General features: G+C 40.3%; 2 protein-coding genes across 2 annotated transcripts; one reads left to right on the plus strand and one right to left on the minus strand.

Annotated features, from left to right (window-relative positions):
* Nucleotides 1-10445: 10445 nt before the first annotated feature.
* Nucleotides 10446-12534, plus strand: LOC106432982 (protein LHY-like). The gene has a single exon (XM_048761866.1). The coding sequence runs from the start codon at nucleotides 11542-11544 to the stop codon at nucleotides 12397-12399; it is 858 nt and encodes a 285-aa protein (XP_048617823.1). The 5' UTR covers nucleotides 10446-11541; the 3' UTR covers nucleotides 12400-12534.
* Nucleotides 12535-12768: 234 nt separating this feature from the next.
* LOC106432999 (bifunctional protein FolD 4, chloroplastic-like) lies at nucleotides 12769-18487 on the minus strand. Its single transcript, XM_013873841.3, has 5 exons — nucleotides 16182-18487; nucleotides 15806-16104; nucleotides 15492-15728; nucleotides 15255-15422; nucleotides 12769-15174 (listed from the first exon to the last, which is right to left on the minus strand). The coding sequence occupies exons 1-5, from the start codon at nucleotides 16321-16323 to the stop codon at nucleotides 15004-15006; spliced, it is 1017 nt and encodes a 338-aa protein (XP_013729295.3). The 5' UTR covers nucleotides 16324-18487; the 3' UTR covers nucleotides 12769-15003.
* Nucleotides 18488-24518: the final 6031 nt, after the last annotated feature.

Genomic DNA, 24518 nt, shown 5'->3' on the forward strand with positions numbered 1-24518 from the left:
TTACAGCGTAAATTTTGAACCACGTCTTTCTGACGTAGTGAGGCGTCTTACTCCAGTTTGGATGTGGCATGGAGAAGTAACCCTTGATCGTGTCGGTTACGTCCGATGCAAGACATCCGTCAACCCCCCACCTGGAAAATACAAATTTAAAATATAAATTATTTTTTAATGTTATAAAAGAAATTTAAACGAATTAAAAAAAAATTAATGCAACATACCACAAAGTTCCGTCCGGTCGGTCTGGGTCGATGACTGGTAAACCTTCTCTGCCTGGCAGACTGAGAATGTCCTCTACAGTGTACTGCGAGTAAGGAGCACTCGGAGGCACCATCAAATCAGGATGAATATCGGCGGCCATCGGAGGTGCCATCGGAGGAGGCACAGGAGGAGGCATCGGAGGAGGCACATGAGGAGCCGATGGTGCAGTAGAAGAAGTAGACCCAGAGACTCTCTGAGTGTACTGAGTCTCGGGGACAGTCTCCTGGCCCGAAGAACTGGGAGCGGAAGAAGAGGCCGGGTCTAAACGACTACCCGGCTCACCGAAGATCTCTCTGTAATGGGCAGTAAGTCTTCCTTTTCGAACCTGGAAAAAAAATGAAATTTTTAAAATTAACATCAACAATATATTTCCCAACATTATCCACATAATCAACACTAAACAACATAAAATCCGCAAACCTATCTAAATTCCCTATACTAACCACCTAATCTATCATAAACTAACCAAATTAGAGAGGAATCAGAGAGGCTAACCATTGCTACGAAATGGAGAGGAAGTAGAGAGGAAGTAGAGAGGAAAGAAAGAGTGAGCGCTCGGGTGTATATATAAGATTACATATCGTCGCAAATTCCTCGTAAGTTTACGACGAAATAGCGAGCAGTTACAAAGGCCCGTCTTTTTTTTTACGAGGAAATTGCGAGGAATCACAAAGGCCCGTGTTTTTTTATACGAGGTATTAACGACGATTTACCTTACGAGGAATTAACGAGGCTTGCTTTCCTATAAATATACCCACAACTCTCACTCTCAAACCACACACAAACTCCCAAATCACACCTTATCTCAAATCACAATCCTCAAAAAAATCCTATTCAAATTATAAATATTTGAAAAAAATAGGAAAAGGAGAAGATATTAGAATTCATGTGGGCGAGACTTACGTATTATAATTGCTGGAAGTCTTGCCACATGTTAATCTGGTATTTCTCTCCTTTTCCTTTTTTTTTCAAGTTTGTACACTACGAGATATTTACGACGATTTGTACTTACGTGGAATTAACGGGTTTATGTATAAATCCGTTTACGTGGTCTTTACGACGATTTCTGCTTACGTGGAATTAACGAGTGTTTTGTTTAAATCATTTTACGTGGTAGTTACGACGATTTCATCCTACGAGGACTTTACGACGATTTGTGCTTACGTGGAATTAACGAGTGTTATGTTTAAATCCCTAGAATCCGAAACCCGAAACCCGAAACCCAAACCCGAAACCCGAAACCCCATACCCGAAACCCCAAACCCCAACCCCCAAACCCGAAACCCGAAACCCAAACCCCCATCTTTAATTTTCTACTTCATATATTCCAAACCCCATATTTAATTTTAAGTTTCGTCGTTATTTTTAACGAGTGTTATGGTTAAATCCCTAGAACCCGAAACCCGAAACCCGAAACCCGAAACCCGAAACCCGAAACCCGAAACCCGAAACCCGAAACCCGAAATCCAAAACCCGAAACCCCAAACCCCGAACACCTAAACCCGAAACCCCAAACCCGAAACCAAAAACCCGAAACCCGAAACCCGAAACCAAAACCCAAACCCCAAAACCCGAAACCCCAAACCCCAAACCCCAAACCCCATATTCCTTATTTTCTACTTCATATATTCCAAACCCCATATTTATTTTTAGGTTTCGTCGTTATTTCCTCGTTGTATTACGTTATATTTACGACGATTTCATCCTACGTGGTTTTTACGACGAATTCATCCTACGTGGTATTTACGACGATTTAGTCCTACGTGGAATTAACGAGTCCTTCGTCGTTATTTACTCGTTGGAATACGAGGACTTTACGACGATTTAAGCTTACGTGGAATTAACGAGTGTTATGTTTAAATCCCTAGAATCCAAAACCCGAAACCCGAAACCCCAAACCCCATATTCCTTATTTTCTACTTCATATATTTCAAACCCCATCTTTATTTCCATTCCAAACCACAATTCCCACATTTGCTTATTCATAAAACAAACTCCCACATTACCTTATTCATAAAACAAACCCCACATTATCTTATTCATAAAACAAACTCCCTCATCTTATTCATAAAACAAATACATCAATCGGATACATCGACATTCTCGTCATCACTAGAAACATCATCATTTTCATTAAACTCGTCTTCAACAGCTTCGTCTGTGGCATCATCGGTAAGATCTTCGTACTCGTGATTATGCGGATCAATGAGAAGGATATCATCAATTTCTTGTTCAGGTTCCTCAACTTCATTTATCTGTTCTTCTTGCAATGGTGGTTCTTCTCCACTGATGATTCGTCCTCGAGGTGTAACTTTGATTACTGCTAACCAATTTATACCTGAATCTCTCATCCGAGGGTATGGAAGGAAGCTAACTTGGTCTGCTTGTGAAGCTAAGATGAAAGGCTCGAATTTGTTGTACCTTCGTCCACCGTTGACATCAACTACACCGAATTTGTTAGACCGAACACCTCTGTTGACGACGGGGTCGAACCATTCACATTTGAAGAGGACGCATTTCAGCTTCAGTATCCCTGGAAATTCGACTTCAATAATCTCCGTCAAGATCCCGTAGAAATCTGTTTCCCCTTTCACACATATTCCATAGTTACTGGTCGCCCGTTGTCTACCATAGTCATATGTATGAAAAGTATAGCCTCGTGTGAAATACATCTGTGATGTGGTGACCTTTACAAGTGGAGATTGAATTACTTCGTGTAACCACTTAGGATAATCTGCATCGTCGTCGTCATAATCAACCTGCAAAAATAAAGAGAATGTTAATGAAATACAGATAATGTATGAAAATTTTTTTAGTTAATACCTGATTCCGCAACCACTTAATGAAGTGTTGATCTTTCCTTTTGTCTACGTCACTTGTGGATATACCAGGAAATGTTTCTTCGACTTGAGAAACAAATAGGCTGTAAAATCACATTTTATAGGAATGAATCTCTCGCAATTATACAATTAATTATACTTATATGTGTTTCGAAGTGTCAATATATGTTACCTTTCAAAATAACGAATCAATGGATCTTCGCAATTGAGTAGAATATAGGTGTGTGCACTATGAGCGTCTTGTTCACTCGACCACCAAACCTCTTTAGACTTCCCACCGAGTCGCCCAATCTGGCTAAAGATGTCTGGAACACCAGCAACTGCATATGTTGGCGCAACACCACCATCATCATATCTTCTTGGAGCTCTTCTCCGTGTACGTACTTTTGACGCAAAGTAGTACGATGTGAAGTGAGAAACTTCTTCCGTCAAACTTCCAGCAATTATAGAACCTTCAACTTTGGCGAGGTTCTTTGCTTTTCCCTTCAAATATTTCATGGCTCGCTCATACTGATACATCCATCCGTAATGTACAGGTCCACGAAGCAATGCCTCATATGGGAGGTGGACAGCTAGATGCTCCATGACGTCAAAAAATCCGGGAGGAAATATCTTCTCCAAGTTGCACAATAAGATGGGAATGTTCTCCTGAAGCTGTTCCACAACTTCTTCTTTAAGAGTGCGTGTGCTCAGATCCCTGAAAAATGCTCCAATGCCTTTTATATTCAAAAAAAATTAAACACATTGTTAGTCATATATTATTTTGTAAATTATTGTGATATAATACACTACGTACCTGCAAGTGCTTCATGTACGTTTGTTGGAAGTAGCTCCGCAAATGCAAAGGGCAGTAGTCGTTGCATAAATACATGACAATCATGACTCTTCATCCCGGAGAACTTTTGACCCTTTTCAACACATCTAGAGAGATTCGAAACATACCCATCGGGGAACTTCACTTCTGATGCCACCCAGTTGAACAACACCGACTTTTTTTCTGAAGATAATCTGAATATCGGAACGGGAACTTGTCCATTGCTTTTAATATGTAACTCGCTTCTTGAGCAAATATCCGGCAAGTCCAACCTCGATTTTATGTTGTCTTTTGTCTTCCCTGGGACATTCAATATTGTATTCATGATGTTCTCAAAGAAATTCTTCTCTATATGCATCACATCGAGGTTGTGGCGCAGAAGAAGATCCTTCCAATATGGCAACTCCCAAAATATACTCTTCTTGTGCCAGTTGTGATGAACACCGTAAGAATCTGGCATATTACGAGGGACATGCCAATTACCACCCCAACGAACTGTTTCGTTAGCTCCGTAGTAGTCGATTTGCGCTTCAATTTGTTCTCCAGTTAGATATGGAGGAGGAGTGTCTCTCACAACCCTTTTGTGCCTAAACAAATTCTTGTTTCTTCGGTAAGGATGGCCAATGGGAAGAAATCGACGGTGACAATCAAACCAACTTGTCTTCCTACCATTCTTCAGTTGAAACGCATCTGTCGTTCCATTACAATATGGACAAGCTAATCTCCCATGTGTAGTCCATCCAGACAACATCCCATAGGCAGGAAAATCACTTATGGTCCACAAAAGCATCGCTCGCATCGTAAAATTCGTCTTCGTTGAACAGTCATACGTCCTCACCCCTGTTGACCACAAATCCTTCAACTCTTTTATCAGTGGTTGTAGGAAAACATCCAGGGACCTTTTTGGATGGTTCGGACCAGGTATTAATATGGTCAAGAATAGTAACTCCCGTTGCATGCACATCTCCGGTGGCAGGTTGTATGGAGTAAGAAAGACTGGCCACAATGAATATTGTCTCCCTGACATTCCGAACGGACTAAATCCATCTGTGCATAATCCGAGATACACATTCCGGATATTGCTAGCGAAATCTGGATGTACTTTGTTGAAATGTTTCCAGGCTCTTGCATCTGATGGATGAGTCATCTCACCATCCGTCTGAGTATGCTCGGCATGCCATCTCATCTTTCCAGCAGTCTGCTCTGATTGATACAATCTTTTCAATCTATCTGTAATTGGTAGGTACCACATCCTTTGGTACGGTACCCTATTACGTCCCCGTCCTTGCGGCTTGAATCGTGGCTTCTTGCAGAATCGACATTCTTCTAGCTTCTCATCATCTCCCCAATAGATCATGCAGTTGTCGATGCAAACATCTATCATCTCCGAAGGCAACCCAAGACTATAAACCAGTTTCTGAATCTCATAATAAGAATCAGCAGACACATTGTCTTCCGGCAAGTACTCTTTAAACAAGTCCGCCCATTCGTTCATGCAACTTTCAGGTAGATTGTGATCAGTTTTAATATTCATCATTCTAGCAGCTAACGACAATTTAGAGAGACCTTCTCTACAACCACTGTAAAGTGGTTGATTCGCCGCGTTTAACATTTCGTAAAACTTTTTTGCATCTATATTAGGTTCTTCATCTTCATCATGAGCTACGAATGCATCAGCTACCATATCATGAACCCTATCATAATCTACCATCTCCTCCTGATGGTAACTATGTTCATTATGCAAATGATGATCAACCGGTTCTTTTTCCTGAAAATTGCTATTACTACTACTTGCTTCATTCTGATCATAATTAAAACCTTCTCCATGTTGAAACCAGATATAGTAATTTGCCGTGAAACCTCTATTTATTAAATGCTTCCAAACATTTTCACGATTTGCCAGTTTCGAATTGTTGCATTTCCGACAAGGACAGAACATCTTACCACTTTCTTGGGCGAGCGGTGTTGAATCTGCTTGATGCATAAATGTCTCCAGACCCGCAAGGTATTCTTTCGTCACTCTCCCGTTAGCATCTCTATGCATATACATCCACTTCCGCAACTCGTAAATAGTCCCGGAGCCAGCCATTTTTTTTCTTTCACGTTTTTTGTTGTTGGTGTGTTTAAAATGATGTTCAAACATCCATATTTATAGGAAAATTCGAATCTGGTAGTTGTAATTTTGCTATGAATTTACGACGAAAATTAATTAGGTGGGCAAAAAAAACGTGTAACACCTATAAAGTTGGTGGATTCAAAAATTTCCTCGCTAAATACACGTAAACTATTACCTCGTAAATACCACGCAAAGTTTACGTCGTATTTACGAGGAAATAGTTTTTCCTCGTAAAATACTCGTAAAATTACATCCACTTTACGACGAAACAGTTTTGTCGTTACGTTACGAGGAAATAACGATGACTTTAGTTTTTCACGTAAATTTGTCGTAAACTCGACGCAAATTTACGAGGATTGTTTTTCCTAGTTAATTTTCGTAGTTAAGCATGTGTTTTCTTGTAGTGTACAACGAATGGTCTACTAACTTACGGATGGCTCTTAAGGCCAGGAAGAAGTTCAGTTTTGTCGATGGTTCAATACCTCAACCGAGCATTGATTCTGCTGACTTGGACGATTGGTGGACTAATAACGCATTGGTTCTATCTTGGATTAAGCTGACAATTACGGAATCTGTCAGATCCAATCCCTCTCACTTGGAAATTGCCAGCAACTACTGGGAACACATTCGATGGAGATACTATGTTAATAATGGACAGAGAGTTCAACGCATCAAGGCTGAGCTTGCAACGTGTAGACAACATGGACTCTCGATTGAAGCTTATTATGGAAAATTGATGCAGCTCTGGACTGCCTTATCAGAACATTGAATCATATAGAATTGTGGATGTGCTATTGGTATTAACTTGGAGAAAGAGAGAGAGGAGGATAGACTGCACGAGTTTCTCAAAGGACTTGACGAATCACTCTATGGCTCAGTCAAATCTAACCTGCTCTCACGAGATCCTCTTCCTTCACTTGATGTTGCGTATAGTGCTCTTCTTCAGGATGAAGACTCACGCGGTTCGTACTTCACAGAACCATGGGGCTTCTTCATCCAACATCACGTTTGTTTCTAAAGAAGAGAGAATGAAACTTACATGTACGAGTTGTGGATGCAAAGGTCACTTAGCATCAAATTGTTTTTGCACTCTAGGCTATCCAGAATGGTGGGGAGACAGGCCTAGAGGACGCTTACCTTCCGCTGCTGGACGCGGTTCTACTCCAACAAATCGTTCCTCATCTGATCTTGCACGAGCAAATGCAGTGTCTCATTCTTCTCCTCTGCAGCACTCGGCTAACACGATCACTGCTTCAGATCGAGTTGGTCTTACCGGTCTCACAGACGACCAGTGGAAAACGTTGGTGACAATGTTGAATGAGCGTAAGCCTTCAAACACCTTAAGCGGTACGTCTCCTACTTTCTCTTGGATACTTGATTCAGGAGCTACAAACCATATGACTGGTTCTTTAGACTCCATTATTGAGATAAGAGATACAGTTCCTTTGCCAGTTAAACTTCCTGATGGCAGGATTTCTCTTGCGACACAGCAAGGAACGGCAGTTCTGAGTTCTATACTTACAGTTCAGAACGTTTTATTTGTGGATGGTCTACAATGCCACTTGATATCTGTGTCTCAGTTAGCACGCCAGAAAACGTGTTTATTTCAGATTACTGACAAACTTGGACTGATTCAGGACCGCATTACGAGGACGCTGATTGGAGTGGCTGAGCAGTCTCATGGGCTTTACTTTCTGCGAGGGATGGAGTTTGCAGGAGCAATTCATCCAGAAAAATCGGTGACACCTGATGTTTGGCACCATCGCTTAGGACATCCCTCGTCTAGAGTTTTGGATTTTTTACCTATTTCTATTGATAGTGTTTTTCGAAATAAGGTGTGTGAGATTTGTATCCGCGCCAAACAGACTCGATGTTCTTTCTCTACAAGTTCTAATAAAACTAAGGCTTTATTTGAAATGGTGCATTGTGATTTATGGGGACCTTATAGAACTCCAGCTAGATGTGGTGCTCGATATTTTCTCACTCTGGTCGATGATTACTCTCGTAGCGTCTGGCTCTATCTCTTGTCCACCAAAAACGATGTTGCCAAGACTATTCGTAACTTCATCTCCATGGTTAAGTGTCAGTTTCATACCGATATACAGAAGTTCCGCAGTGACAATGGAACTGAATTTACGTGTATGGCATCATTCTTTCAAGAAAAAGGCATTCTTCATGAAACTTCATGCGTAGGGACTCCACAACAAAATGGTCGAGCTGAGAGAAAGCATCGCCATATTCTGAATGTTGCACGAGCTTTGCGCTTTCAAGCATCTCTTCCAATACGTTTATGGGGAGAATGTATCTTAACTGCTGCTTATCTTATTAATCGTACTCCCACTCCTTTGCTTAAGGGTAAGACACCTTTTGAACTACTCTACAACAGACCCCCGCCTCTGACTCATCTTCGTGTTTTTGGTTCACTATGTTATGCGCACAACCAACATCACAGAGGTGATAAATTTGACGAATGAAGCATCAGAGGTGTTTTTATTGGCTACCCTAATGGACAGAAGGGTTGGCGCATTCTGAATCCAGACACTGGAAAATTTTCACGAGCAAAGATGTCGTTTTTTGTGAATCAGAGTTTCCATATGCTTCGCCTACTTTGACCCCTGCATCTTCTGATATCTCTCCGACTCTTACTGATGCTCCGAGCATCTCAGAGATGACTCCTCTCGCTTCTGAGGAACTACCACCACAAAACATTTCTCCTCCGCCTTTACCTTACTCTGATCTTAATACTTCGGTTATTCCGACTTCTGAAACATTGCCGTTGGCGGACTCTTCTTCTGATACTTCGTCTGAAAAAGACTCAGCCTCTGACATTGCACCTGCCTCACCCTCTGAGTCTTCTTCTCATTCACCTGCTTTGATTGACACTGAGATGCCCTCTACGGAAACAGAGCCTACTCCTACAGCATCTGTTTCATTACCTTCGTCTGCAACACAGCCGTCTACGGCTGACTTAACTCCTACCACCTCTCCGATACAGGAGCTTGGGCGAGGTCTACGCACAAAGAACATACCAGCTAAGCTGCAAGATTATGTTCTACAAACTATTTTACCTGTCGTGTCTCGACCTTCAGAAGCTCCTTTTTCACTTGAATTCTACGTTGATTGTTCACGGTTTTCTGAGAATCATTGCCAGTTTCTTGCTGCTATTTCGTCTTTAAAAGAACCTACTTCGTATCGTCAAGCTATATTGGATGAAATTTGGCGCAACTCCATTCAAGATGAGTATACGGCTCTAGTGGATAATGGTACTTGGATTGTTGTTGACTTACCTCCTGACAAACATGCTCTCAGCTGCAAATGGGTTTTCAAATACAAATTTCAGGCAGATGGAACTTTGGAACGTCCTAAATCAAGGTTGGTTGTCTGTGGGAACAGTCAGATTGAGGGTGACGATTATGAAGAAACTTTTGCACCTGTTGCAAAGATGACCACTGTACGTACATTCTTGCAAATTGCCTCTTCTCGTAACTGGGAGGTTCATCAAATGGATGTTCATAATGCTTTCCTACACGGCGATCTGAAAGAAGAAGTTTATATGCGTCCACCCCCAGGGTTCAAAGGTTCCGACAGAAACAAGGTATGTCTTTTGAAAAAATCACTATATGGCTTAAAACAAGCCCCTAGATGCTGGTACGAAAAGCTTTCATCTTCATTACTGAAATATGGTTTTATACAGTCTCCATCTGACTACTCCCTCTTCCTCATGAATCGCGGTACGGATTATATTCAGGTCCTTGTGTATGTGGACGACCTTGTAGTTTCGGCAAGCAACTCGTCTCTATTGGCATCTTTTAAAACTTATATGAACCGATGCTTTCGTATGAAAGACCTTGGCGTTTCCAAATATTTTCTTGGCTTGGAACTTGCTCGAAGTCCTCTTGGGATTTATCTTTGCCAGAGAAATTATGCTCTTAGTATTATCGAGGAAACCGGTCTCCTGTTTGCTAAACCCGTAGGCTTTCCGGTTGAACATAATCAGACCTTGGCTCTTGATAAAGGACCAGATCTTGCAGATATTGCCGCTTATCGTCGACTTGTTGGACGTCTTATCTATCTCGCCGTTACTCGTCCTGACCTCGCTTACTCTGTTCATCTCCTTACTCAATTCATGCAGAAGCCCAAACTTGCCCATTGGAATGCTGCTTTACGAGTTGTGCGTTATTTAAAAGGAAATCCGGGTCAGGGTATCCTTCTTCGAGCTCATACTGAGCTCACCTTATCTGTTTGGTGTGACTCCGATTGGTCAGGTTGTCGCACTACACGTCGATCTCTTACCGGATGGTTTCACTCTTGGTGGTTCTCCCATCTCTTGGAAAACACAGAAGCAAGATTGTGTCTCACGATCGAGTTGTGAGGCAGAATATCGGGCAATGTCGTCAACTGTTCAGGAGGTACTTTGGATACGAAACTTGCTTCGAACATTTGGTATTATCTTTACCTCTCCGATTCCTTTGCATTGTGACAGCAAGTCTGCGATCTATTTGGCCGCTAACCCAGTCTTCCATGAGCGTACAAAGCATGTCGAGAATGATTGTCACTTTATACGAGATGAGATAGTCAAAGGTGTTATTGCTACCAAACATGTTTCTACCCATTCTCAACATGCGGACATTTTCGCTAAGCCTCTTGGACGTAAAGGATTCGATGATTTTCTTCCCAAGTTGGGAGTTCTTGATCTTCACTCTCCAACTTGAGGGGGGGGGGGGGTATTAGAGGATATATACAAATATGTTAATATGTATTCGGATATATTCAAATATGTATATATTCCTGTAATCTAGATGTGCATATCTTCTGCTATTAGGAAACTTCGTACGTATATATACTTTGGTCTTTTGACCTTGATCAATACAAGAAATCCTTTATACGATACTAGGTTTCTTGACAAAGTCAAAGATCTTCATAGGTTTTAATGCAATCTCAAAATTTCTAGCATACCAAAAAAATATAAAAAATAAATAAAAAAAAAACTAACAGTTTTTGGTTCAAGCTCTTCAGTTGGAGAAAGAGGCAGAAGCTAAAGGCATTCAAGCTGTGGACATAGAAATTCCACCTCCTTGTCCTAAAAGAAAACCCAATGCTCCTTATCCTCGGAAACCTGGCCCATCAGCAAAACTTGTATCTTCTTCACATTGTAACCAGGGGTTCTTGGATGTGCCGAGTTCTCAGGTTTATTCCTAATTTTTTTGCTCTTCATTCTATCATTTTTTTTTTCATTCCTTGTGATAGTAGATTTGTTATACTTTTATTTTATGGTTAGAAAACATCAACTGGGAAAGAAAATCAAGATGAGAACTGCTCAGGGGTGACCAAGTATCCCTTACCAAATAATGTAACTCCAACGTTAAAAAGGTATAAGACTGCAGTATTTTGAAGTTCAGTAGCATGAAAACTTGAAAAGAAACAAAACAAAAAAAGCAACTCGTTTCATTCTTATTTTTGAGCAGGCAAGTGCCGATAATGAAACAAGCAAGGCCTCAAATGTGGACAACAACATGGTTCAAGAGAAGAACAAGGACAGAGATGATGATGATGATGGTATGCACAGCGCAAGGGAGCATTTTCCGGTGGACTTTGTAAACGGAAATGTGGCAAAATACCCTCAGTTCCATCCCCCAGGTATGGTATCTCCAGACTTAATGTTTTGTCCTATGGGAGACCTAGTTCATGTGAATCATCCAGCTACAAGAGCATCATCATCATATGCTACTACTAGTACAACTTCTCAACAAGCCTTTCCAGCATGCCCTTCCCAAGATGATTACCGTTCGTTTCTCCACATGTCTTCTACTTTCTCCAATCTTATCATGTCAACTCTCCTACAGAACCCTGCAGCTCATGCTGCAGCCACACTCGCTGCTTCGGTCTGGCCCTATACTAATAATGTTGGAGATTCATCAACGCAAATGAGCTCTTCTCCTCCAAGTATAGCAGCCATTGTTGCTGCTACCGTAGCTGCTGCAACTGCTTGGTGGGCTTCTCATGGACTTCTTCCTCCTACTCCACTCCACTTACCAGTTCCAACTCCAAATGATCAACTAATTGAGAAACAAAGCACAGCCTTTCAAGATCAAAACATGGCTTCATCATCCGACGATTCAGAGGAGACTGGAATTACCAAGCTAAAGGCTGAGAAGGAGGAAGTTGTTGTGGCTGCTGCTGCTGTTGTGCAAGATTCTCAGAAGAAAAATCCAGTGGACCGCTCATCGTGTGGATTAAACACACCTTCAGGGAGTGACGCGGAAATAGACGCATTGGATAAAATGGAGAAAGAAAAAGAGGCAGGTGTTACTAGTGAGTTAAGCAACCGTCGGAGTAAAATCAACAACAACAACCAAACTACTGATTCATGAAAGGAAGTCTCTCAAGGGGTAATAAACACAAACAATGTTATTTCATATGCATTTGCAAAGTTTTTCTCTGGAAACTAATAGGTAGCATATTATTGAAATTCTTTTTGGTCTCAGGGTCGTATAGCGTTTCAGGCTCTCTTTGCAAGAGAGAGACTGCCACAAAGCTTTTCACCTCCTCAAGTGGCAGAGAATGTGAATGGAAAACAAAGCGATAGAGAGAGAAGCGATTCTCCCTTTTGTCTCTCCCCACATAACCCTAAAAACCTAGATCTGCCGCCGTGCTCCTCCATCTCCGGTGACCAGAAGCTCCTCTAGCTCTGGTCGCCACCCCCTGTTACTAGAGCCACCAAGCCTTTTTCCCTTAGCTTCTCCTTCTTGCTAGCACTCCTTCTTGTTTGGTGTTCTGGAGTTTCGCCGAGAGCAAACTAACCGGAGCTTCATTAGTATGTGGCTCCCCTGGAGCACCAACGAGGAGTGGCTCTGTCGGAGTGTCTAAGGAGCCTTCGTTTCAGCCCTGATTTACCAATCGGAGCAGATCTGGGTCAGATCTGATCTTGCATATACCGAAGAAGTTGGACGAGCGTCGCTGCCTCCTCTACCCTTCTCGGTCGTGGCTTGTACCCGTGCGGCTTTGACGGGCTCGTCTCAATGTATCTTTGAGCTTCTCCTCTCCGTTTCGGAGAAACCAGCGGTGTCAAGGCTAACCACTCGGAGGACCTCTGTTATTAGTTCAATCGACGACATCCATGGTGTTTTAACGGCGTCTTCTCACAGCTTCTCTCCTGTCATTGGCTCTTGGGTCTTGAGGACAACCCTTTGCGGTCTGATGCATATTGCAAGAAGATGGAGTTGTCGATCTACTGCTGTCTCACCTGTTTTTAAAGAGATTCACTCTCTTTCTATGCTTCAGTCCCCTCGCTTTTAGCTCCAATGAATCTCCCTGAGTGTTTCTAGTGTTTCCTAGGGACTTTTTTTTAACTTTTTTGCAGTCTCTAGGAGCAGATTGGCTTTTTAAGGAGAATCTGGTTCAATTCATATTGTAACCATACCTTCATTTCTTTGGAATGATATTTACAATTTAGCAAAAAAAAAGAAAACAAAGCGATACGACGTCAATAATAATGCCATTGGCTCCTCCTCCTCCTCCTCCTAACTTGAACAAGATTCAAGATTCTTGTAATGCAGACCAAGAGAGTGCAGTGGATGAACCACCGGGCAGCAAGAGTCTTAAGCTGAGAGAAACAGGGTTTAAGCCATACAAGAGATGTTCAATGGAAGCAGCCAAAGAGAGCCAAGTTGGAAACGCAAACAATCATCAAAGTGATGAAAAGGTCTGCTGCAAGAGGCTTCGCCTTGAAGGAGAAGCTTCAACATAACCAACAGACTTTTTTGAGGTAATTAATTTGCTTCTTCAATCTCTCTGAACATTTCTTAGGTCATGTCAATTCCTGTACCATATTACTCCATCTCCACCTCTTGTCCCTTGTCTCTGTCTGTGTCTGCCACTTCTGGTCTCTGGTGTTATTGTTAATTAACCATTAACCAATGGTATGTCTTTTTTTTTTTTTTTTTGAATTCTGGTTATTTTTGAAATCATAAACACAGTTTAGAATGATAAATGACTTTTGCGTTTTGTCTTTGGTCTTTGGTGTCTTCAGTACTGGGTCCATGCACAACATTTTTATATTACAAGCTCTCTCAGTTCAGGGGAATAAGACCCATCTGTGAAGCTGATTCAAATCAATTAATTTAATTTACTATAAAAGATTTGAATATACTACAAAATGAACATGCCTGTGTGTATACAGAAAATCTCATTTGGTTTTTAACTTAATAAAATAAACGACACACCATACAACCAAGTGACCAAATGCCACCAAAGTCAGGAATAAGTTTCTATTGAGAAGCTGAAGAAGAAGAGAAGCCGCAGAATCTGTAGCCTTCTTAACACTCGGCATCGGCTCTCCCACACATTCATCAGTCCATCCTCTATCGCTTGTATTCACTCTAATTACCCCAAAGGCAAACCTCTTCGCATGCGCCGGTCCCCTTCCTTTATATAATATGGTTTCCATTATAGATTGGTCTATGAAATTAAAAGCCGGTTTTCACCAATCTATAATGGAAACCATATTATATAAAGGTTTGGTCGAACTAAAATTAGCAACGGGTCAATTAATTTCTCTAGTAAGTTTAGAGCATTTAATAGGGGTTGTGAAAGAAGATGTGGTGATGACACCTAAGCATAGTAAGCAATGTTACAACTTAAAGAAAGCTCCTCAATTAAAATATAGGAGATATATGAAGCTGTATTTGAAGGTATGAGAGTGTAGATGTTCTGCAAAAAGAGAACCTCTCACCTTCCCCACTAAATGGAGTTTTCCTTTTTTTTGTTTTTGATAGGGGAAGTTGAGTTTTAGATAAAATATAATCTGGAAACCACAAAACTGAAAAGCAATAATGCATGAATTTAAGGCCACAGTAAGTTATGAGATAACTTCAACAAAAACACACTAGAACATAAGATAATCTGCAATGTCGGACGACCAGAAGAAAACCCTAGATTTAACAAAACTGAAAAGAAATTATGCATGAATTTTAAGGTCACAGGAAGTTGTGAATTCTCTTGGCTGATGTCAAAGTGTTCGATAGAAGCATGTCTGATTCCAGTAGTCCGTCGCCACCAACATCAGTTATGAAAGCTGATGCAACTTCGCAAGCCTCCTCATAGCAAATGTCTCCGACCCATCGAAAGCCACCAGGAGCATTTCGGTCCTGCAGTTCATAGTATATATGAATGTCTCATAATTGTGACTTAAATCAATATGAGTGCATTTTCGACGAAAAAAGCTTACTCGAACAAAACTAATCCCAACATCGACGATGACTGCTCCCGGTTTTATCCAGCTTCCTCTGACCATGTTTGGTTTACCAACGGCAGAGATTATGATGTCAGCTTGTCTTGTAATGTCTTGAGGGTTCTTGGTTTTTGAATGGATAATGGTAACAGTTGCATCTTCTCTCTATAGCCATACACAAAATAATCAAAAAGACCATCCAAAACTATCATTTCAAAAGGACAATAATATTACCTGCAGTAATAGAGCAGCTGGCATACCAAAAGTGTTACTCCTGCCGATAACAACAGCTCTCTTTCCTTTGATCTCAATGTTGTTCCGGTGTAACAGCTCGATGCATGCTTTTGGAGTCTGTGGAAGGAAAAAGGGTTCTCTTCCGCGCATAGCAAGCAGTCCAATATTTAATGGATGAAATCCCTTGATGTCTTTCTCTATACTAACCGCATTTAATATCTTGTGCTCATCCATATGCTGCGGTATACATATAATTAAAACCCATATCACTATACTTCTCTACTAATGTGAATGGTCGAGAGAGCAATATATACCGTTGGTAGAGGCAACTCAACAAGGATGCCATGGACACAAGGATCATCGTTGAAGCTTGAGACACATTCCAACGTCTTCTCTTCTGTCGTATCTTCGGCTAGATGAACTTCAAATGATCTGATGCCAACAAATCCACAAGCTGCCCAGTAAGGTGTGGAGAGTTTTGTGTCCCCAACATGGAGTACTGCTAATCCAGGAACCATGCCAATTGATTCCTTCATTCTTGAGACTTCCGTTCTGATCTCATGTAAGATGTCTACTGCAACCTTCTGTTTATCAATTACCATAGCTGCATCAGCTGAACATAAAAGGAAAATCTTATTAGGATAATTGAAATTCGTGCTAATTAAAAAGAAAAGTGTTAAAAGTTCTTACAAGAGGAGCCATGGGCGGACACAGCTGTCCTTAAGCAGAGATGGCGGATGCATCGGCGGGGGATGATGGCTCCTTTTTGGATGAGAACCGACGGCGTGAAGGAGGTACAACCCATCAACGATCTCATGATATTGGCTTCCATCAGCTTTAGGGTTTAACAAAAACAATAAAATAGAACTTTTCCATATATTATCTCCAATTTATAAAAGGCACCAATTTCTTAGCTTCTAAAAAAGCTGCCACATCAACTAAAATATATCACAACCAATCAAATTGCCATATCATCTTAATTAAACATGTTATCTTACTTGGGCAAAATCAGTCAAATCTCAATTACACTATTTTCCCCAACGCCGCCAAACACTGCAATTTATAGAATGGCTTACAGGCAAGGTAGGTTGGCTTTCTGTCTTTGTTTGCGAGGCAAGGTAGGTTCTGAATAATTAGCTATATTATATTATCTTGTGTCGCAAGTAACACCCTAAAGGAAACCTTCACTGAAACCAACCATATGCGTCGAGCCCATGGCTGTTTCTGTTCAGCCATCCTCTGTACAAGCTGTTGCAGAGGTAGTAGCACCAGCAGCGAAACCAAAGGAAGGACCAAGCCGATGTACTACTTGCAACAAACGGGTTGGTTTGACTCGATTCAAATGTCGCTGTGGTGACCTCTTCTGATCTTTCAAGTACCATGTTGCTGCACAAGAAGCTATATCTAAAGCAAACGAGGTTGTGAAGGCAGATCCCATGTGTTGGTGACACTGTTGTGACACCAGTAAAGGCAGGACAAACATGTGATGATGAAGTTGATGTAGCGAGATGTAAACTTAGAATAGCGAGATGTAAGGGATCTGAGATAAAGAAATACAAGACTGGTGATTGTGGTGCATCAGTTTCAGTTGAGGTGCCACTTAGTGAGTTGTTTCACAAGGAGTTAGCGATGAGGACAAGTGAGCATTTGAGAGACAAGAGAGGCCAGCGAAGGATGATGATGATGAGAATCATATGGAACGATCCTCTGTCTGATCTATCTCAGCTCAAGGTAAGCAAACCTTTTCGTCTTACTAGCATCTGAATCAACCAACAAAACACATTTAAACCACTGAATTCTCCATTTTGGTGTACTCGCTATGCAGAAGAATCTTCCTTCAACACAGGGATCAGGACCAACCAAGTCAACAGGTGCTGCATCAGGTTGGGCAGCTTTCTAATCACACGGGAAATCTAAGGTCTTGGACTCGTCCAGCTTCATCTTCTTGTGACTTGAGAGCAAGAGACATTAGAGGCAGAGACGCTAGATACCGAGACAAACAGCAATATGAGTTTTTTACATTTATAATGTTCCAAATGCTTAAGCTAATTGTGTATAAACCTTATGATCTGAAAAGAATTAGAAGAAAACAATGTCACGTATTAATCTTTTGCTCTTCTGCATAATCTAGTGACTTGTAACGTTACCATGAAGATCAAACATAAAATCATACCAAAACAAGCCATCTTATTTATCATAGAACTCCACGAGTGCATTCACTTTACCATGAAGATCAAATGTACAATGAAATCATAAAATCCAGGCAAATTATATACAACACTGTAACCCTAAAAAGTAAAACCATAGAAAAGTGAAATCGTTTGAGTCATTCATCACCAAAAAGAATCTTTTCCAGCTGGTTTAAGGCCAAGGTTGCCATGTGTAGTTCGATGATACATTCTTGCTCCTTCATCAAGATTCTTCCGTAGTGATTTGTAAGATCATCATCCTCGAAAACTTCGACCGTGTTCTTCTCCATCTCTGATCTCAACTTACGAACTTCTTCCAAATCTGTGGCTGCCTTGCGCACGCGTCTCGTGAACTGACCTAACTTGCTGACTATAGGACCATGATCTTCGCTAGTAGCACTTACGAGCAAGCTTTTCTTCTTCTTTCCGATCAGAACATCACGTGGAAGCGAGACAGAGAAGACGCTCTGCTTCTTGCATTGAGAGGAGGAGGGAAAGGATACGATTCGATAGTTTACGGGAGTGATGATTGCATAATGATTGAGGAGTTAGATGATGATGATTCTCTCTCTCTCTCTCTCTGTTAGATTGGTTAAAGAAGAAGAAGACGTAACCGCTTTTATAACGGTTTATTTCGCTCAAAAAGCAAACAAGAGAAATTGTTTTAAAAAGATCTAAAATTCAGAAAATATTATTTTAAAAACTGAAAACTCCATATAAACTAAAATATTTGTTTAAAATTTTATAAACTATAAGAAACCTATAAAGTTGTAATTAATTAAAAGAAACTATCAAAATTTAGAAATTACAAATGTAAACATTTCAATATGAAAATTAAGAAGATTTTCTCAAAAATTTAAATTTAAAAATAAGTGATAAAATTATTTTCGCATATATACTTAAAGATATTGATGATGCCAATGGAAATTTTGAATAAAATATATATTTTCACATTTTGAAGTTTTCATTGTAATTTTATATTTTTAATGATTTTCTAGTTTTTATTTTTATAATTGATAATATTTAGAAATTTTTGCATTTTGATGTCTTACATTTTTACCTCTTTTTTTTTGGGCAAATCATACTTGAAACTAGGAAACAACATAGCGTTCAATACTCATCCACAAGCTGGAGAGTTAGATAATGAGAATAGCGCTGACTTAGCAATTGAATCAGCCAAAGTATTACCCAATCGAGGGATAAAATGAAAAGAGATACTACTAAAGGAGACTGATAGAGAGTGAATATCAAAGAGAATTCCTTGAATCCACACATGGTTCTTCTTGGTAGACAGAAGGGTGATGAGACTTTTGGAGTCTGAGAACACTCTAAGGGAGTCAACACCACGTGTAACTGCAGATTGAACTGCAGCCTTTAACGCCAGGGCCTCAGCTACGAGGGCTGAGGGGACATCGGCGGTATGAAGAGAAGTTGCCTGCTGGTGCGTCTGTGTAGTCTCGAAAGTGCCAACCCATACCACAGCTTCTAGTCTTTGAGTCCCAAGCTGCATCAGAGTAAAGACTCCATGTGTTGGTACCTGAAAAAGAAGAAGGCGGAGGCAAATGGTTGTTAGGCGCTAGCAGGGAAGGATCCACACACTGTGGCACTGTGGAATTATGCTGTGATTCTTGAGCTCCCTTCCAAGCTCTTGAATCATATAGTATTTTCAGAACAGTTTCTTCAACAGAAAAATCTTTACTTTCAAACAGTAGTTTATTCCTGTTAGTCCATAGGGTCCAAAACACCCATGGGAACAAGGGAATGTCGCCTAGACCCGTTGGGGGCAGATTAACAATTTTACTGCAGCTTTCGATGAGGTTCATGACTGAGTTTGGTAGCTGTGAAGGTGAGGATGGTGGGTGCATACATGGAAGTTGACTCCAAACTCTCTTAGCAAAAGGGCATTCGAACAGGACATGGAGTTCTGTTTCTAGTACCCCACATCTCTTACAGTTTGCATCAATGGCAATTCCTCTGTTTTGGATCGCTGAGCCAATGGGTAAGGCTCCTGCAGTAGCTTTCCAGAGTAGATGTCTTAGCTTTGGGGAGGTATTAACCTGCCATATGTGTTTCTTCCAATCAAACTGGTCAAATGGCTCAGCTTCAGTGTTGAGTTTGGCAACTGCGTAACCCGATTTTGTAGTATAATTCCCAGACTTATCCTTTAGCCACACCAATTCATCACTCATATTACAGTCACTGGGGATGATCGCCTTAATGTTCTCCTCATACTGAGGCAGGTGCTCTCTGATGGCTTGTAAGTTCCACTCTGAGGAGTTAGGCCGAAGGAGGTCAGCCACACATAGGTTAGCATTTTCTAGTGTTGGTGGCCCTATGGGAGTTTAAGGTGTCTCGAGTTGTAGCCATGGTTGAGACCAGATCGGAGTCGATTTCCCATTTCCCACAACCCAGCCAAGGCCCTTCTTTAGAACCTCTCGACCCGCTAGTATGCCTCGCCAGCCATGAGATGCTGAGGCCGGAGCAACACAATCCAAAAAAGATGAATTGTTGCAGTATTTTCCCATGAGGATTTGGGTAAGAAGAGACTGAGGTTCCTTTAGCATTCTCCAAGCAAGTTTCGCAAGCAAAGCATCATTAAACTGTTCTATCTCCCTGAATCCCAAGCCCCCAACACTTTTTGGCCGAGTTAGCCTTGTCCAAGAGACCCAACAAAGTTTTCGAATCTCGGGTTTTGCATCACACCAGAATCGAGTTAAGACACTTTGTATCTGTTTACATACTGAGAGTGGAAGCTTGAAACACATCATTGTGTATGTTGGGAGAGTGGCTAGTACTGCTTGTAATAGGACCTGCTTTCTAGCACTCGAAAGGTATCCCGTGGACCAGCTTATTGATTTTTGACGGATCCTATCAATAAGGTTTGCGAAAATATCCCTCTTCTTTCTCCCAAAGTGCTCGGGGAGTCCTAAATATTTCCCCGCCCCTCCCTCACTGTGAATATTGAGAAAGTCCTTAACTCGGGTCTTCACCTCACTTGGTGTTTTTGCAGAGAAGGTAATGGTCGATTTACCCAGATTGATACACTGTCCTGAAGCACCTTCTTATAAGGATAAAACTCTCTTCAAAGCTTCACAGCATGCTACACTTGTTTTAGTAAAAAACATAGTGTCGTTTGCTACACTTGTTTTAGTAAAAAAATATAGTGTCGTTTGCTACACTTGTTTTAGTAAAAAACATAGTGTCGTCTGCGAACAACAAGTGGATTACGGGGGGGGGGGGGGGGGGGGGGGGGGGGGGGGCGGGGGCATCTTCTTGCCACTTTTATCCCGGCCAAGCTCCCATTCTTCATTGCTCTAGAGCACAGTCTAGAGAGGACTTCGGTGCACAAAATGAACAAGTAGGGCGAGAGTGGGTCTCCTTGCCTAATCCCCCGAGACGGAACCACTTTTCCTTGTGCTGATCCGTTCACCAAGAAGGAGTATGAGACTGAGCGAATACACTTCATAATCCATGAGATCTAAATGGGGTGAAATCCAAGTCTAACGAGTACTCTTTCAAGGAAGCTCCACTCGATTCTATCATACGCCTTGCTCATATCCGTTTTCACAGCCATGGAGCATCGTACTTTTGCCCCGGAGGTTCGGAGACAGTGGAGGACTTCATGCATGATGAGCACATTATCAGATATTGCTCGTCCCTTTATGAAGGCGGATTAGTTCCTCGAGATGATGGTTTGGAGCACTGGTTGGAGCCGACTGGTGAGTACTTTTGCGATGATCTTGTAGTGGGTACTGCACAAAGCAATCGGCCTGTAATCCGCAACCGCCTTAGCGCCTCTGGTTTTTGGTATTAACCTCACGTGGGTTTCATTGTAACGGCCATCAAGCGTGTTTGAAGTGAAAAAATTCCCAACTTCTGTCGTTACATCATCTCTTATTATGTCCCAAAAGCTTTGGTAGAAGCTTGCCGAGAACCCATCCGGCCCGGGAGCTTTATCCGGGTTGATGGAAAAGATCGCTCTCTTGATCTCGTGTTTATCTGGAATCCTAATTAAGGCATCGTTCATATCAGTGGTGATGAGCGGGAAGAGGACCTCATCGATGACTTGCAACGATGTCGTTTGTCTCGAGGAGAAGAGATCTCTATAATAGTCTGAGATAGTATTGACTATGTGATCTTCCTCGTACACCGCTCGGCCGTTGGCATCTTCTATCACCGAGAACTTGTTAATAGTTTGTCTTTCCCTGGTTATGGCATGGAAGAACCCGGAGTTCCGGTCTCCACTATGCAACCAAAGGATCCGACACCTCTGTCTCCAGTAGAATTCCTCCTCGATGTAAGCTTTTTCCACCAATAACGGTGACACAAGAGGTGCGGAAAGTCTCTTGATACCACCAGACTTCAGTTGTTGCTTAATATGACGCACAAGTCCAACAAAAGAAGAGTTTATATACGTTGCTTGATATGACGTACAAGTCCAACGAAATAGAGATTTGTTTACTCGGAGATAACCTCACCAAGAAACGAAAAGTGTTCTACAAAGAACAAAGAGATAAACTCAAATAAAAGGGAAAATGAATGCTTTATTTCGTGGCTCATAGGCCCTATTTATAGGATTACAAGTTGCAGAAATCCAAAGAAAAATGTGCTAAAAACAAGGCATTGAAAATAGAAACAAAGACTTGACTAAATAGAGTCTTTGGCTGAAACTTGGACTACCTCTTGATATAGCCACGACCAGGACTTTGAAAAGTGAAGAATATGCTCCTGATATGGGTCAAGACATATCTCTTTAAGGTCTGGTCGAAATCCATCTTTTTTCCTTAGCCAATTTATATCGGTTTCTCCATTTGGTCCAAACAAGTCTGTTTTTGATTCTTTTTGTAAACCATGAAGCCCAAGGCTTTTTTGGACATTTAGAACATGAATAATCACCTTTTCCATGATTGAATTGGTTGTTGGTTCATCAGAAACAAGGATGTCCAAGTGAATGTCAGTCTTGCTCGGCTCGTCCAAGTGAGTGTCAGTCCTGCTCAGCTCGTCCAAGATAGTGTCAGTCCAACTCACTTGAGTATTCAGCTCATCCACGATAGTGTCACTTTGATTTAACTCGACCAGCTCGATTCGGAGCACATCAGAAAACCTAGGTATGAAGTGACATCAACAACGGATCTCCGCGAGATCTGAACAAACAACTAGGTGTGAGGTCCATCTAATCCAAAAGACAAGAACATGCCATGAACAGTAGAAAATTAGACTAGATGAAAGCCAAAGAAAACACAATGAAGACAGTCAACATCTGCAAACAGAGCCCAAACCAGAGACAAGAAGACCTGCAACAACAACAAGACGAACAGATCTAAAAAGATATTCAAGTAAAAAAGTTTTGTATCTGAGCCATACCGTTAATCCACATATCCAGAACTTTTGAACTAGAAATCTATCCTAAAATTGAAAGCCAAAAGCAAATTGGCAAGGACGAATCTCCTCCCAAAACGAAGGTAAATCACACACCGACAAACAACAAAACAAGGAGAAGACGATGAACGAGGTTTCGACCGTCACCGGCTAAAGGAGCCCTCTACGCATTGGAAAATATATCTTTTATGTTTTTACGAATGAACTAGGTTAAGACCCGCGCCTTGCGCGGGATAAACATTATATATATAAATTATTTTATATATTATATGTTTATAACATATTATGAAATAATAAATATATACTGAATAATTAAAAAGTCATTATCTACTACTTATATAATTAAATTGGTGCAAACATATAAATAAATTTTATAAATCGAAAAATATTTTTTATTTGATATGATATATAATTAAATTTAAATGATAGTAACATATATATGTTATATTTTAATATTAATATTTATTAGATGATGATTTTTACTCATACTTTTTTATCATTTGTATCTGTTATAGCAAAAAGTCTAAATTAGTGATAATAAAATTTTCACTGTGGGATTAGTGGTTTAAGTAATTTATAATATTTTAAAAAATTAAGTTGTCAATATTTTTTCAAATTTTTTATCAAAAAAATGTTCAAAGTAAATTTCAAAATTAAGATATTTATATGTTTTTATATGGCATATAGTTTAATTTAAAATGATACATATATTTATATATCTTTTATTTTTGATACTTATTAAATGAGACTTTCAACTTATATTATTTTTTAATTATTTGTATCATGTCATAACAAAAGTTTTAAATCATAGATCACAAAATTTGAATTTGAAACTTTTAGTTTTAGTAATTTATACTCATTTTTAAAAATTCAAAATATAATATATAAATAATTTTTTAAATTTTTATTATATAGTTACTATGATTGTTTAATTTATTTTAATAGCTTAAAATTAAACAAATATAATTATAATATACACTTATTTTTATCAAATCTTTATTATTCAAAACCATTAAGTGTCATATATACTTTAGCCACATTAGGAAATTCTGTAATCTTATTTAAAGAAATAATGAAGCACATTTAATAATGTATTTATTGTGGTTTAATAAAAAGCTTATTATATATTTAGATGAACCAACCTATTTCTCTAAGGATTCTAAGAATCATTATAGTGTTGACATGTGGCTACAAACAAAAGTTACAATGCTTCTCAAATAACATAATGGGGATTTTAAATGTATTCATTAAAAACCCATTTCTTGTTCAAATATTCTAATACACATAGCATCACCTTTCTTAAAAAAAAAAAAAAATTGAATCCATGAAACCAAAACAAAAATCAAACCCAAACCATTAAACCAGTGGTATGCACTGACCGAAGTGATCAAATTAACTCGGGGGAAATGGACGTAAACCGGGAAGGTAAAGGAAGCGGGTAAGGTGAATAAAGGAGAGG

The sequence above is a fragment of the Brassica napus genome, chromosome C7 (assembly GCF_020379485.1).
Source record: "Brassica napus cultivar Da-Ae chromosome C7, Da-Ae, whole genome shotgun sequence".
In the NCBI taxonomy this organism is placed as follows: domain Eukaryota; kingdom Viridiplantae; phylum Streptophyta; class Magnoliopsida; order Brassicales; family Brassicaceae; genus Brassica; species Brassica napus.

What these genes read in the sequence shown, in the direction of transcription:
- LOC106432982 (XM_048761866.1), top strand. Translation starts at nt 11,542, where the DNA reads ATGGTTCAAGAGAAGAACAAGGACAGAGATGATGATGATGATGGTATG.
- LOC106432999 (XM_013873841.3), bottom strand. Translation starts at nt 16,323, where the DNA reads ATGGAAGCCAATATCATGAGATCGTTGATGGGTTGTACCTCCTTCACG. An exon ending in TTGAGTTGCCTCTACCAACG is followed by an intron (nt 15,729 to 15,805) that starts GTATATATTGCT and finishes TGTATACCGCAG; the next exon opens with CATATGGATGAGCACAAGAT. An exon ending in TTGGGATTAGTTTTGTTCGA is followed by an intron (nt 15,175 to 15,254) that starts GTAAGCTTTTTT and finishes TATGAACTGCAG; the next exon opens with GACCGAAATGCTCCTGGTGG.